The 15,666-nt window shown below is 39.5% G+C and overlaps 1 protein-coding gene and 1 long non-coding RNA gene across 4 annotated transcripts in view; one reads left to right on the top strand and one right to left on the bottom strand.

The window, feature by feature from the left end:
• The window catches only part of LOC123515940, a 52,044-nt gene extending 46,306 nt beyond the window's left edge, over positions 1 to 5,738 (bottom strand). For 2 of the 3 annotated variants that reach the window (XR_006678020.1, XR_006678021.1), the window contains exon 1: positions 4,002 to 4,189. This is a non-coding gene — a long non-coding RNA (uncharacterized LOC123515940). Of the gene's footprint in view, positions 1 to 4,001; positions 4,190 to 5,604 lie in introns of those variants that run through there. The other variant, XR_006678022.1, reaches the window with a different exon arrangement.
• Positions 5,680 to 15,021, top strand: LOC123515936. Its single transcript, XM_045274864.1, has 5 exons — positions 5,680 to 5,822; positions 6,153 to 6,259; positions 7,687 to 9,083; positions 9,676 to 9,807; positions 12,498 to 15,021. Exons 3-5 carry the CDS (start codon positions 7,885 to 7,887, stop codon positions 14,602 to 14,604), a joined length of 3,438 nt encoding a protein of 1,145 aa, XP_045130799.1. The 5' UTR covers positions 5,680 to 5,822; positions 6,153 to 6,259; positions 7,687 to 7,884; the 3' UTR covers positions 14,605 to 15,021.
• The last annotated feature ends 645 nt before the right edge of the window (positions 15,022 to 15,666 follow it).

Raw genomic sequence — 15,666 nt, 5'->3', positions numbered from 1 at the left:
AGGGAATGGAAGAGAAATGAACTATGGTTTAGAGGAAAGAATCTCTCTCTCTCTCTCTCTCTCTCTCTCTCTCTCTCTCTCTCTTTCATCCCCGAAGCATGGAACTAAAGATACTTCATGAAAAGAGAGAGAGAGAGAGAGAGAGAGAGAGAGAGAGAGAGAGAGAGAGAGAGAGAGAGAGAAATACAATAAGGAAAGGAAGAAGAGTAATAGAATAAAAAAAAAATGCCGGATAAAGATACTTGGAATGATGCGAGGACGCAGACGCAGACGCAGGCGAAGGCGAAGACGAAGACGACGACGACGAATTTCCAGCGAATAACAGGTTTTCTTTTTACAGGATATTGTGGGGAATTAATTAATATTCGGCTACAAGAGGGAAGCAGATCTAAGGTCCCTCACACCTCGCCGCACCTGAAGGAGGAGGAGGAGGAGGAGGAGGAGGGAGGTTGAGGGAAGGATGGAGAGAGGCAAGAGGAAGACTCGTAAATAATCCGCAGCCTCATCTCCCTTCCTGGATGAATTCTCACGTGTATTGTGGAGACATAATAGGCTCACCCAATTTGGTGATCGAAAGTCGGGGACGAGTTAAGGACGTCCCAGCCTTACCACCCGCATCCCATCCCATCCCATCCCACCCCGCCCCATCCCACCCCGCCCCGCCCTGCCCCGCTGAGTCCAGCCACCGCCATCCTCGCAAGTTACGCTCCTAGTGTCCGCACACCAGGCAGACCACACTGTTGTCGCAAAAATGCAGCGCCATTTCGCAGCGGAGCGGGCAGCAGTGATGCCCGGGGCGCGAATCATTCTGAAACGCCAAGGAAGGGAGTGGAAATCTCCCCTTGAACATTTGATCTCTTTACGTGAACATCAAAAGCAACCTTTTAATAATCACGTAACTCAGAAAAGGCAAAATTTTCTAAGAGCTTCTCATTTCCCATTTTTATTCGACCCTGGCCCTGCGCGGGAGTTAATTAGAAACATGAATAGGTTATACGAGCATCCCTCCCTCCACCGCCTGCCCCGACGCCACCTCCGCCTCACCCCGACCCTCGCCTTCACCCTCGCTTGGCTCTGCTGGGTTACGGACACAGCGCTGTCTTCTGCTGCTGCTGCTGGTCTGGCCTACTCCTTGCTCCTTCCTGTCTGTAATTCAGCCAAAGAAACTCAGCTAGCCAAGTAATCAGTCAATCAATCAGCCAATGAGCCAGCAAGTCAGCTAACCAACCGAGCAGTCAGTCAATCACTCAGCAAATCACCCATACAGTATTTTTATCTTATAAAGGGGGGATTTTTTTTTATTTAACAATATAAGGATTATGGTATAGTATAGTCACTATAGTGTGTGTGTGTGTAATTCACTGTTTGATCTGCTGCAGTCTCTGACGAGACAGCCAGACGTTACCCTACGGAACGAGCTCAAGAGCTCATTATTTCCGATCTTGGGATAGGTCTGAGACCAGGCACACACCACACACCGGGACAACAAGGTCACAACTCCTCGATTTACATCCCGTACCTACTCACTGCTAGGTGAACAGGGGCTACACGTGAAAAGAGACACACCCAAATGTCTCCGCCCGGCCGGGGAATCGAACCCCGGTCCTCTGGCTCTGGCTTGTGAAGCCAGCGCTCTAACCACTGAGCTACCGGGCCGTGTGTGTGTGTGTGTGTGTGTGTGTGTGTGTGTGTGTCAAACAATCTAAATAACCGCGCCTTTTGCTCTCCGGCGTCTTACAAACTATTCCTTCACTAAATTGCGGGTAAGAGGAGAAAAATAAATTGGCTAAGTGTGGTACTGTACCCTGCACGTGTACTCGCCCAGCAGGTGCCTAATTACTTCTGCTAATTACCGCCATTGCTGCTTCAAGACTCCTGTTTCACTGTTCCTTTCTTGTGTCACGTATTTCCACATTGTTGCAGAAAAACATTATTCATCCGAAATTCCTAATAATCCAAAGTTTAAAAAGCCTATTTCCATAAGTTATAAAGCCTACTTCCGTGCGTTCCAAAGTTTATTTCCATACCAATACTGGAGAGCATATAATTTTTACATACTTTTTAATCCTTACCTTGGATAAGATGGAACATTGAAAATAAATAAACAAATGTCTTCAGTAACCTTCTGATGGCAAGCCTTCAAACCAAATTAGCGCAGTGTCATCTATTAGTGAATTTTGAACTAACATGCGTGCTCTGTCCTCTTCAGACTAAAAAATTATTAAGGTGTGCGCCATCTAGCGGTGATTATTACATTAACCCCTTCAGTACTGGGAACCAATTTTACCTTGAGTTTTGGTGTGATTAAATGAAAGTATTGATATTAAGAAGGATCTATAGAAGTCAGAAGATTAATAGCCAGAGTCTTCTCTATTTTCATCCCTCACATAGGTTCCTGAAGCTGTATAAAATCACCATATAGTAAGCAGAATGAATATGAAAACGCGTCATGGTACTGAAGGTACGTAACAACTGAAGCCACATTTCCTTCGAGTGATTGTTGTGGTGTTCTCTTATTTGCCTTTCTGGTTTGTCTTTTCAGTGTTCTTGGGTGTTGGGAGACGCAGATTTCACGCTGCCTAATGGATTGAGAGGTTCGTGTATGTTTCTGACAATTTTTCATATCAGGAGAGAGAGAGAGAGAGAGAGAGAGAGAGAGAGAGAGAGAGAGAGAGAGAAAGCAGAAAACAGAAACCTTATGGAAAAAGACTAGTAAGGAACATTAATGTCTTGTGAACAATGGAGAAGCTACTAAGGGAAACGCTTCTGATATTCATTCCGTCAACATTATGTACACACTTATGCCATGAGGATTGCCACTGAGATATCTATAAGAGATTTCGCATTGTAACCCCATCTACTGACAACACTGGTGCACGCAGGCAAGGGTACGTGTGTCCAGGTTTGGGAATCCCGTTGTGACAAGTAGGTGAGTGAGACTGATAGCCACCAGGAGATGAGGCAACACCCGCAGCTTAGTATTGCCTTACCATTACCGCCTTTCTGTCTTTAATTTGTATGGTATTTAAGATTTATTAGCCCACTTTTAGGTCTTGTTTTTCTTCTTCTCTTTTATTATTATTTCTTCCTCAATCTCAAGATGTTTTTTGGATAGTTTGTTATGTCTGAGTGAAAGAAGAAAGAAACACATAGATCAAGCATCCGTTTTGTCTCAAGATGCTCGATAACCACACAAACACACCTGTACTGACACCTCTACCCCTGTCTTGCATAACTTAACAACCAGTATTCACTTCAGAATTCTGAACACGCTTTTCTTTTCTTCATAATGTGCAAATAATCATTGTGCCTGTAGTGCTTTGTGAGATGCTGGTTATGAAGAGTTACTGTGGCAAGTTTTTGAGGGTGGCCGTTCAGCAGGTGTCTGTTCTGCGCATCTCATAATTATTTTGCCTCACACACACCCCACGCCTTGCTTCACACGGATCGCGTACTACCACTCACACTTTGCCTCACACACACCACGTACACTCCACACTTTGTCTCACGCTTACCACGTATACACTCAAATCTGCTTCACACTCACACCACACAACCAAACACACATCTTGCATCATACATATCACATCCTGGGCTAACTGTTGCAAAATGTATACCGCCCGAAGTATTAAAGTCCCTTGCAAGACAATCCAGCTTATTATACACATCTAGTGGCTGGCTGAAGTCTGATTCAAGATACGAGCGCCTCCAGACATCATTAAATGTCAGTCAAAATGAAGCAATGTTTGTGCAAATTTGGTACTATTGAAGTAAAACTGGTCTACTGATTACGAGGCACTGAATAATGACGGCAGAAACAACATACAATGCACTATGGCCTTTTATTCAGTTATATCAGAAATGCAACCAAAATTCAGTCCTAAAAAAAATAATAAAAAAAAGCGAAAAACTTGAAAGATGCATAGAAAGTAAATAATTAGTGTTTGGTTGGTGCGCGTGAAATGAATAACAATCAACATACGTAACCCTTCAAAACTAACCTCTGAATCCTGCCGAGTATATAGTAATGCCCCTTGCAAGGCACTAATCCTGTAGGGCACTAATTCTGCGATGAAACAAGCAAAACAATAACTTTCTGAATTCTTTCTTCCTCTAACTGTGGCACTGTGGGCCGCCAACAACAGCCCACGTCACCTCTGTGCGGTGGCATTCTCTCTCTCTCTCTCTCTCTCTCACACACACACACACACACACACACACACTGGTTCTAGCACGTAAAAGCTACACCAAAATTATTCTAGATATTTTGATAAATCAGAATATTAGGGAAAGTTATTTTGTAATAATTTAAGATGCTTCACTGCATTCAGTAGCCACAATAGAAATTATCATTACTCTCATTCACTGAGAATAACAATTACGGTTCGTTATTTTCACTTTTATCTACTTCCCTTCTTTCTTTCTTAGTATGATGAAAGCCACGTGGTCAGTTTTCAGTGCTTTATTTTTTTATTAACTTTATACGAAGGCTATGAAGCGTAAAATAAATCATATAAATTACAATGTAAATATGTGAAAACTAAAAATCTTTTAAGTAAAAAAAATGCAATATAAGAGATGTAAATAAGAAAAAAGAATGAATAGAAAAGCAGTTGATTACATGATGTTCAAGACTCAAATGTAAATTCCATAAACCATACTATACGGAAGATAAGTATCTCATATTGAAAAAAATTTGTCCCCCCCACAACACATGAAAACCAGCGGGGAGGGAGTGAGGGATGGAAGGAGAGAGGTATACCTTTTTATGTAACTTCCTGTCGCGTCACTCACACTCCTGTCCTGTTGATAATGGGCAGACCAACCCTCTCGGCTCTCATTCTGACATGGATGGTAGTGTAATGTCACCTGCTTTCTGTTGGTCGCAAGCAGGGAAAAGTACTGCGCAGCTCGTGGCCTCGGCAGGTCTCACAAATCCAGTAGTTTCGTATTAAAACAAATATATATATATATATATATATATATATATATATATATATATATATATATATATATATATATATATAATACCTACAGCTGATGAGAGACACACAGGTTTTCTCTTTTGGACATAATGACTATGTAATGTCATCTAATTTCAGTTAATAGCCAGCAAGGCGAGGTATTACGTAAATCCACTAGTTTACAGTTAAAAATAGAAAAAGAAAATCTTTACAGTTAATGAGGGACAATTTTCTCGTTCTGACATTAAACGTTCAGGGAATAGTATACGCATTCCACTGTATAGCGAACTTCAACACGTCCATTAGATTGAAGAACAAATAGCTGTAGCCTAGTTGTAAGTGACATTGTGATAGCAGAGGCTAGAAGACAAAATTGTGTCATTGCGCTTGTTCCGTCACTACCTGCCTGTCTCTAAGCCGAATCCATAGGGAGATAATAATGTTAAAGGACTAAAGCAAATAACTGGATAAAACTAGGTGACAATCACATGTATATTCATCTGCTAACCTGGACCACTGATTAAATCATTATACGATATATGTTGTCACTGTATAGCTAGAATTTGTGGGAGAATAATGGCCTGCAACAACTTATGACGTAAATGACAGGGTAAAACTAGGTGACAAAACTTATACTTACCTATTAACTCATGTCAGGATTGTTGCATCACTCATTCTCTCCTGTTACTCGTCACATTAACAAATAACACAGCACGCTTCTCTCTCTGGCATGTGGCTCACGTGGCCCTCAGGAGGCAGGGAGTAGGGAGCGTGTTGCCGTGGTGACCACCTGACACTCTCCAGCAGTGCCCGCACGCTGCATCCCTGCGTGAGCTTCTGTCATCTCCACTGTAAATAGTAAATATCACTCTTTTACTACGCGAGTCCCATTCACTTTTTATCTTGTATGAATTTTACCAATCAAAGTATACATGTAGAAAATACAAAATAACTAAGCCATCAAATCGGAGTGGTTAATATTCCGTACTCTAGACTTTCTGCAGTAACCAATTGTGATTTATACAATAGTAAATATTCACTGAACCAACATTGCGATACCACTATTCCTATGTTAACGCTGTGACGGGTAAAATAACACATAGGCCGTTAATACAGTGCAATATCACCTTTACGAGAGTGGCAGAAGGAATTCAGGCGCGTGCTGATGCTCTCTTGTCTCCAAAACAGCAGCAGCAGCAGCTTCCCTCAACACCAACACTGACGAGGTAGCTCATAAACAGCTCCTGCTTGCTGTTTGAGGCCACAAGACATCCACCGCGGCAACACACCCTCAGGTATCCAGCAGTCACGCCACAGGGCCATGGTGGTGGTGGTAGTGTCGGTTCATGGCCTGATTTGTCTGATGGTAACATGTTGTGGTGGTGATAAGGGATAGCACATGATCAGTGGAGTTTGCAAAGAATGGTTAAGCCTAAATGTAATTGTTCTTGGCCAGTGTATTATTCGTTTGTGATATTTTTTTTTTATGTATAAGCGGAAAGCTGGCCAAAGAAAAAAAAAGTCCACTTAATTGCCAGTTCCCTTGCAGGTCCGAAAGAGGTAGCCTAAATGAAAGAATAAATATCTTGAAACGTCCCTCGTAAATTAAGTTAAGTCGTAAGATGTTGGAAATACAGAAGCTGACAGGGAGTTCCAGAGTTTACCAGAGAAAGGTATGAATGATTGAGACTACTGGTTAACTCTTGCATTGAAAAGGTGGACAGAATAGGGATGAGAAGAAGAGAGCCTTGTGGAGCTAGGCCGCAGGAGGAGGGGAGGCATGCAGTTTGTAAGATCATATGAGCAGTTAGTATGAAAAAAACAAAGATACAACATTCCAGCAGTGAGAAAGAGGCTGAAGACAGTCTTATCTAAAGATTGATCATTGACTGGATTATTGAGTCTACCTCCAGTCAACCACCTTTATTCTTCATAAATTATTTCTTCCAATTTTCCTCTTGTATATTTACAGAGCTGGGTGTTGCAGCACCAAGTTGTGACTTTACCTGTTGCACCATGGATTTTAAAGTCGCAAATGTTTTGAAAAAAAAAGTTGCACTAAGCAAAGTCACACCGTCAAATTTCCACAACTCTGAATAGGAAGAAAGACATTTTTTTTTCTTTTGAAAGGAATTGTCGCAGCTGGTGAAAGACATGGAGGAGGAGTACCTGTAGATATTAGTTTAGAGTGTGTTTTAACTAAGAAAATATAAGAAATGAAAAATGTGTTTATTTGCCTTATAAAAGTTTACTTTGTAATTTAGCAGAGTCATACAAGGGAAAAAATCACAGTTGTAGGTTGCAAAGGGAGGCCAAAAAATATAGTCGTAAAGCCGCAGTCACACCAGATTCAGTAGCGAAATTGCACATGAAAAATTTTACTTGCACCCAGCTCTGTATATTTAACATAATTGCCTAGGAACACATCTTAAATTCCAAAGAAAACTAATTGTGTGACATCAGCTTGGGTTGCATTTAAGCACATTAAGTCAAGAACTGGGGCATCGTGGTGAATTTTCCCCACAAACTTCTGGCTGCTTTGGGCTTTTAAAAGATTGGGGATTATGGAAATAATCTTAGCTTACTAATTTCCAGACACTGACTTTATTTCTGAGAAAAATATGACTTTTCAAATCATTGAAGGGATCAGTAGTGAAATTAGATAACACCATTAATCTAAACTTAATTCTCCATCAGACACTAATTTTATTTGTGTTTTCAGGTTGTAAACAACAGTGCAAGTTGACAAGTGAGTCATATCCATTGACATCATCAAAGAAAATTTACTTACATTGAGTACATGAGATTACGATGATATAAAGAAACTTCAAAGAGGTTGACTATACTTCCTTGCCAAGGAGGAAGATACAAAATATTTGGTGTGCCGATTCATTAGCCTGTTTAATCATTGCATTCCACAATGGATGATGATCCTCTACTTGCAGAGGAGAGTGATGAGGAGTTCAGAAAAATGGAGAATGACATTGATGAGTTTCTCTCAAGCATAAGAGAAAATGTTTCAAAAAATTATCCACAAAGTAAAGCTACTTGCTCCAGAGTTGCCAATGAATATGATTCCATCAGCAGTGATGACTTGGAAAATCAGAGTAGTTATAATTCAGTGAATAATGAACCAGGTCTCTCAAGGCAGCCTAGAAAATTCAATCACAACTCTTCCTTAAATAAAAAAAAACAGGGATGGAAACAGAAGAAACAGGGATGGAGGCAAAAGAAATGGAAGGATCATGGTGCAGTTCAAAAGCAGTGGAGGAGCAACTCTCAAGAGGAAAAGCATGACTTGAAAGGAAAACGATTTAGACAGTCGTCAAATAAGAGTTACAGTCACCACCCTCAGGATTCTTTCTCTCCCAAAGAGGACGATGAATATCGCTGGTCTCCTTCTCTAAGAAGGAGGGATGAATTTCATCTAGAGAGGAGTCCTAGAAGAAATGCTTATCACCATGAAAGAACTGGATTCCCAAGAGGAAGAGTTGAATATTTTGAAGAACTGAGTCTTTCTCCTCAAGAAAGAGGTTATCAAGAAGAAAGGAAAGGAAGATATGGACATAAGAGGAGATTTTCACCTGAGAGGATAGAAGAACAGGAACATTCTCAGGACAGTGTCATTTTTGATGAGAACTTTACCTGTCAGCACAGGACTTCAGGGTCAAGATCTAGTGAAATGGAGAGTATATATCACAAAATATATGCAGAGGAAAGTGACTCTCCTAGTTGTTGGTCTGAGGATGAAGAAAATTATGATTATAGAGACCAACATACCGATCCTCACTGGAAACATGAAGGTGATGACCTCTTTATGGAAGATGAGGATGACTACGGCTCATCGGCTGGAAGCATAAACACAGCCTCGTTCGTCACTGCATGTCTGGAGAAAATAGTTGTTTCCAATCCTGAAATAGCAGAGAAATTTTCCAATGCTTGTATGTCTTTACTAAATAAATCTGTGGGTACAACTTGTGATAGTGATTATGAATATGAGGAAAGTTCATGTGGTAGCTTTGCAGATCAGTCAGGTAGGATTTCTGCAAGAAATTGGAGGAACAGCAGGTCACCCAGCTTCTCAGGTGGACCACCAGGACCCAGGAATTACAGAGACAGGTAAGTAATCATTCTCTTACCTTTTTAGATTGCATTTATTTTTGCAGATATCAATTTTGCACAACTAGATTGGATTAACTTTGAAATGCTAGAAAACATGATTTTAAAATAGATGAATAATTTAGATAATGACTACCTATAGTGTGTATCAAGACAGTTACCTGAAGGCATCATTATTTAATAAAATGTATCATGAAAGCACATAATCATACCACAGACTAACCTGAATTTCAGACATCCACATCAGTGTTTCAAGCATGACCAAAGTGCATAGGTGGAATACTGAACACTTGCTGTGTGGCCTGTCTTGTAGCACTACTTTCCTCACTCATCTGTTCACTTCACAGAGTCTGAAAGAGTTAGAGATCAGTAGGGTGTTAGTTGATTATTTGTGAGGCTATGCAAGTTTCCTGGTTTCCTGGAGTTTCTGAAAGTTGTATAAAAGATAATATTTGCCAAAAATTGACAAATGCATCAATGTTTCCTTAATAGTTTATAAAGCATGCATTCAGCCTGTGTGAATGTGCCTCTTTTCTCCTTATATGCCAAAACTAGAGGCTTGTCAGCTCTTGTAACAGGAGGTGAATTTCAGACATGAAGGCAGCTCACGAAGGATTGTTGTGGAGTATTCACAGTCCCCTAGTCCTGATCGAGGTCACTGCTCTCGCTATGATCAGAAGAGACATACTGCACCATCATCACCCACATTAAGTACAAAGAGGAGGTCAGTAAATAGGCTCTGGGATGGATAGGCAATGAGTCCATTAAGCATATATATATATATATATATATATATATGTGTGTGTGTGTGTGTGTGTGTGTGTGTGTGTGTGTGTGTGTGTGTTTCACTGTTTCACTGTTTGATCTGCTGCAGTCTCTGATGAGACAGCCAGACGTTACCCTACGGAACGAGCTCAGAGCTCATTATTTCCGATCTTTGGATAGGCCTGAGACCAGGCACACACCACACACCGGGACAACAAGATCACAACTCCTCGATTTACATCCCGTACCTACTCACTGCTAGGTGAACAAGGGCTACACGTGAAAGGAGACACACCCAGCCGGGGAATCGAACCCCGGTCCTCTGGCTTGTGAAGCCAGCGCTCTAACCACTGAGCTACCGGGGGTGTGTGTGTATGGGTGTGGGTGTGGGTGTGTTTCACTGTTTGATCTGCTGCAGTCTCTGACGAGACAACCAGACGTTACCCTACGGAACGAGCTCAGAGCTCATTATTTCCGATCTTTGGATAGGCCTGAGACCAGGCACACACCACACACCGGGACAACAAGGTCACAACTCCTCAATTTACATCCCGTACCTACTCACTGCTAGGTGAACAGGGGCTACACATGAAAGGAGACACACCCAATTATCTCCACCCGGCCGGGGAATCGAACCCCGGTCCTCTGGCTTGTGAAGCCAGCGCTCTAACCACTGAGCTACCAGGGGTGTGTGTGTGTGTGTATATATATATATATATATATATATATATATATATATATATATATATATATATATATATATATATATGTATGCTTTGCTACTGAGCACTGATGATGTTGGGCGCTGCTGCTGCTGTTGGCTGCTCGTATATTGAAAAAATGCTTGTGTTATGGGGCATAATTTTTCGCAATTTTTTACTCGTATCTTGGAAAACTCGTATATAGATGTACTCGTATGTAGAGGTACCACTGTATATATATATATATATATATATATATATATATATATATATATATATATATATATATATATATATATATATACAGTGGTACCTCTACATATCTAGTTTTCAAGATCTGTAAAAATGCTTATGCCCCATAACACAAGCATTTTTTCAATATACGAGCAGCCAACAGCAGCAGCAGCGCCCAACATCATCAGTGCTCAGTAGCAAAGCAGCGATCCACACATCTGCATATTGCTTACTCGTGGCTGCTAAACGTTTGCTCCGACTTTTATGTGTTTTTTCGTATTTTATGCTACTTTTTTTTTTTTTTTTTTTTTTTTTTTTTTTTTTGTGCATTTAACCATGGGGCCCAAAAATGGAAAAGCTAAAGATAGTAGTGATCATAAGAAATGAATGATAAGCTTAGAAATTAAGCAGAAAATAATAAAAAATCACAAGTGTGGTGTGCGTGTGAGTGATCTTGCTAAGGAGTGTGAGCGTAGTACGTTGACTATTGCACCATTTTGAAGAAAAAAATTTCTATTTAGAGTAAATAACATGCTAAGGGAGTGACTGTTGTTCAAGTTCACGCTACTTATCACTCATCCTCTGCCTACTACCCTAGCATCCTTCATCCTTCACCTACTCCGCCTACCTGCGTTGTCTGCCGTCCTCTGTCTTCTAGTAAGCGCTCACAAAACGACATTACATTTCACTTATTATTATTTATTATCTACACATGTTTAGTATTGAATTATGTAAGTTTTGTAATTAAATTGCATATTTATTTCAGGTCAATTTGGGTATTTTGTATTTTGTTCTGCTGGCTGGAGTGGATTAATTTAAATGGGAATTAATAACTCATGATACGAGTAACTTCAAGTTACGAGCTAGGAGCTGGAACCAGTTAAACTCGTATCTAGAGATACCACTGTGTGTGTGTGTGTGTGTGTGTGTATATATATATATATATATATATATATATATATATATATATATATATATATATATATATATATATATATATATATATATATATATATATATTACACGTACAAATGCATATCCAGCCTTCATAAGGTGAGGGTGCTATTTTTCAACAACATTGCAAAATAAGTATTTCATATTGCTTTCTTTTAAAAAAAGTACTTTATTCATACTTTTTGAATGTTTTCCATGATATAGTAGAATACTTACTTTAACTTGCAGTAGTAATATATATATTTCCCCATCTGTGATTTCTTTTACATACCACAGCAATTACACATTGGTGATTTAAGAAATATGGCCATGCCATAGATGGGGGAATCCCTGTGCTGATCCCACCAAACCTTGGCTCTAGTGATGAAATGATAGTGTTGGCCACTAGTGGCATTGTGTGAAAGGAGCCAAACACTTGCATATCTTGAAATTCTAGACTACAGAAGTGAATCCCCATTAAATAGAAATGAAATGCTTCAAGCTCAATTATTTAAGTTCACATTTCATCTTTTGAAATGCTGTAATGAATTTGGTACCTTTGTTATGAAGTGACAGGTCAGTGTGTAGTATATTATATGAACAATAAAGTGGGAAGTGGAGTAGCATCATCATGAGCTCTTCCATGATTGTGAGAATTTATCAGCACCTCACCTTTGGCCTTGCAGTGATTATATGCACCTTAATTATAGAGTGAAAAAACATTCTTCTAGATTGCAGATAATCTTTTGCTGTTCTCCTAAGGCCTTGTTGATTGTTGCAGATACTCCTTTAATCATCACAAAAGTGGCAGAGAAGAGGATCCCAAAACTTCTGTCATTCGTTCTATCAAGAAAATTCGAAAACAATGTGAAGAAGAAAGTAATTCAACTGTTCGTCGTGCTTTGTTGGCACTGTTAAAAGTGCATCAGAAGGAGTGTGACATGTATCTCAGGAAGCCAGAAGCCCACCCTGACTATATCAAAGAATACAGAGTGTTTTTAGATAAAAAATCCAGAAGCATTATCGATTTGGGAGGGGATCCTAATGACTACGATTTTCAGGAGAACTGGAAAAAATACTGGCCAACACAACTAGCCAGACTTTTCAGACAAAGCTGGGATACAAAGATGCACAAATGTACTTCCATGTTACTAAAAAAGGGACATCTTTCTAAGTCTTTGTCTACATCATCCAGTAAAGAGGTTACTAGTCAGCCTCATAAGAAAAAAAAAGGAAGTAAAGATACAAGTGAAAAGAATTCTGAAGTAAAGAACCAGGAACACCAAAAATTAGAAGCAAGCTCTGCAGCACAGTGCAAGACAAAAAAAGAGGAAATGGACACTGAATTATTAAATATCTTAAAATTACTAAACCATATAAAGCATAAATTCAAAGATTGTGAAGCCTCCTTTGATTCATTTTATCAAAAAGCCTTGAGCTTCAAGCAGAAAAATCTTGATTTGAGTGGTATTCTTTCTAGTAATCTATCTCTTCTTGAAAAAATTGATACAAAGTTGGAGGAAACTTTGGAGGATGAAGACCTTACTTTAATCCAGAAGGCTATTATTAAAGAGACCCACGAGAGATTTCAGTGTTTCTTGAAGAAGAGTAAAGAGAGCAATTCACATGTGATGAAAAATTATAACGACAGAAATCAAGTTGTTGCTGAAGAACATCACATAGAGTGTCTTGTTACAGATTTACATCCGTCTGTTGTCACTTCTCTTCACACCAAAAAAGTTATTCCTGCAGTTACTTGTCGTACAAGGACTCTCACAGAAATCTCCATTCAGAAGCCAGAAATTCAGCAGGCACCACTAACTATGACACAAGAAAAACATTCACATTCGGACTTGACACAGCCACCTCCTCCTGGTGTAACTCCACCACCACCTGGTGTAACCCCTCCACCACCTGGTGTAACCCCTCCACCACTTGGTGTAACCCCTCCACCACCTGGTGTAACCCCTCCACCACTTGGTGTAACCCCTCCATTCCAGAGTGTAAGCTCTCCTCCCTCTGGTGTAACTCCTCTGTCAGGTACTGTAATAACATCACTGTCCCATAGTGTCACATCATCCATTAATACTGAATGTGCCAAGTCACCTCACCACACTACACCAGCACCATCTTGTAATATATCAATACCTTTACATATCCCAGCGTCATCACCAGGTGTCATGCCACCTCCACCAGGTATCACACCACCTCCACCAGGTGTCACACCACCTCCACCAGGTGTCACACCACCTCCACCAGGTGTCACACCACCTCCACCACCACTTGTTTCATCTTCACCACCTACCACTCTCTCACATCAGTCATTAATTATTGTACCTTCACAAAGATCTTTTCCTGCCTCAAAATCTCTCCCTGTCTCAAATTTACCAAAGTCTCATGATGCAGCTCCTAAAGTAACCGAACATCCATCTACCACATCCACATCAGCAGTACAAAGAAGCAAACCTATAAATAACAAAGACATTATACCTGTATCTCAGAAACAGACACAGCGCATTCATCAAAAAAGCAGAGAGTTTTTACGTACGATAAAAGACTGTTTCTTGTCAACCTCTTCACCCATTGAGGAAAGGAATTTAAGCACATCCACAGAGGAAGAGTCTATAACACCAGATAGCAAAGCAGGAGAAAGTGCTGCTTCTTCAATACCGACTCTTACTGAAGACATTTTAAAAATGTTTGTTGTAAAACTTGAGGACAAAAGTGAAACTATTGCAGGTAATAAATCCTGTGATGAACTGAACACCTCTGTAGTTGACACTAAACCAGCTACAAAGAAGCGAATTAAAATAACCATTCCACAGTCTTCTGAGAAAAAGCGTATGCCAGCACTCAACCCCATACTTGATGACCAAGAATTGCTGTAAGATGCATGTGTATTTTGAAGAGTTGAAAACCAGTTTAATTGAATACTCAGAACTCATGATGGAATTTGCCAAAAGCAACAAGATTGTGTTAGTTGTGAGAATGATTTTCCCTTTGTTTCAAGCCTCTTTTATCAGTAATGTGTATGCTATAGTCTCCTTGCTAATTGTTATAAAGCTTATTAAAAGATTGCAGTCATACAATTTACCCAGAAAATTACAGCTATGGTAACAAAAAAAAACAGTTTAAGATGAGATAAAATTACACAAAATTACTATTTGAGTGAAATAGACTATTCCAATAAGCAGAAGATTAAGACAATATGTGTGGTGAGTTCATTGAAATACCCTTATGACCGTACTTGTAATTTATTATTGTATTGTCTTTTTTAATAAACTGTTGTATCTGTACACAAAAAAGTATTATTTGAAATTTTTATGAACTATCAATTCTTCCAAAGCATATTCTCAACTTTAGCTTGAGGTAAACACCTCAATTTTTATTTATTTTTTTAATTAAGTAACTTTTATTTGCCAATGACTTTGGTCAACAGTGAATCTTTGTGTGTGTGTACTCTTACCAAAACACTAACTTCTTTCTTTCAGGCAGCAAACTCCCTTATTCTTGTGCAAGTTGTTTGAACATATTTTCTTATGTTTGGCTGTAAAGAATACTAATTTTGTTTACCATTGTTGCTTATATTGATCAACTGAAATCAGAAAGAAGTAATTGAGAGGTGTCAAATCCAGAAACATCTGAATAAAATTTTTACTTATTGAAGTAAGTTTTTATGGACCACAACTTGAAAAGCAAGATTATATCCAAGCAGTTACATATTTGTAAAGATTTATGTTGTTTCTTAAACATTTGTCAAATAATTTTTCATTTGGATTCTCCTTTGAACCTACGTACCTTTTATATAGTAGTACTTCATTGACCATTGGGCCCTGTTTGGTGATGACTTCACTTGCTACTGTTCATACACACCACTTTGCATACTCCACCTCATTCACAGCCCTCTCATTCCATTTGTATCTGCCATTTTTCAAGAGAACTTTTCATAC

This window comes from Portunus trituberculatus, chromosome 40 (assembly GCF_017591435.1).
Source record: "Portunus trituberculatus isolate SZX2019 chromosome 40, ASM1759143v1, whole genome shotgun sequence".
NCBI lineage: Eukaryota > Metazoa > Arthropoda > Malacostraca > Decapoda > Portunidae > Portunus > Portunus trituberculatus.
This window is presented reverse-complemented; position numbering and strand designations above follow the sequence as displayed.

Coding starts and splice junctions, on each gene's coding strand:
- LOC123515936 (XM_045274864.1), top strand. CDS start 7,885: ATGGATGATGATCCTCTACTTGCAGAGGAGAGTGATGAGGAGTTCAGA. Junction 9,084..9,675: donor CCCAGGAATTACAGAGACAG/GTAAGTAATCAT, acceptor GGTGAATTTCAG/ACATGAAGGCAGCTCACGAA. Junction 9,808..12,497: donor ACATTAAGTACAAAGAGGAG/GTCAGTAAATAG, acceptor TGATTGTTGCAG/ATACTCCTTTAATCATCACA.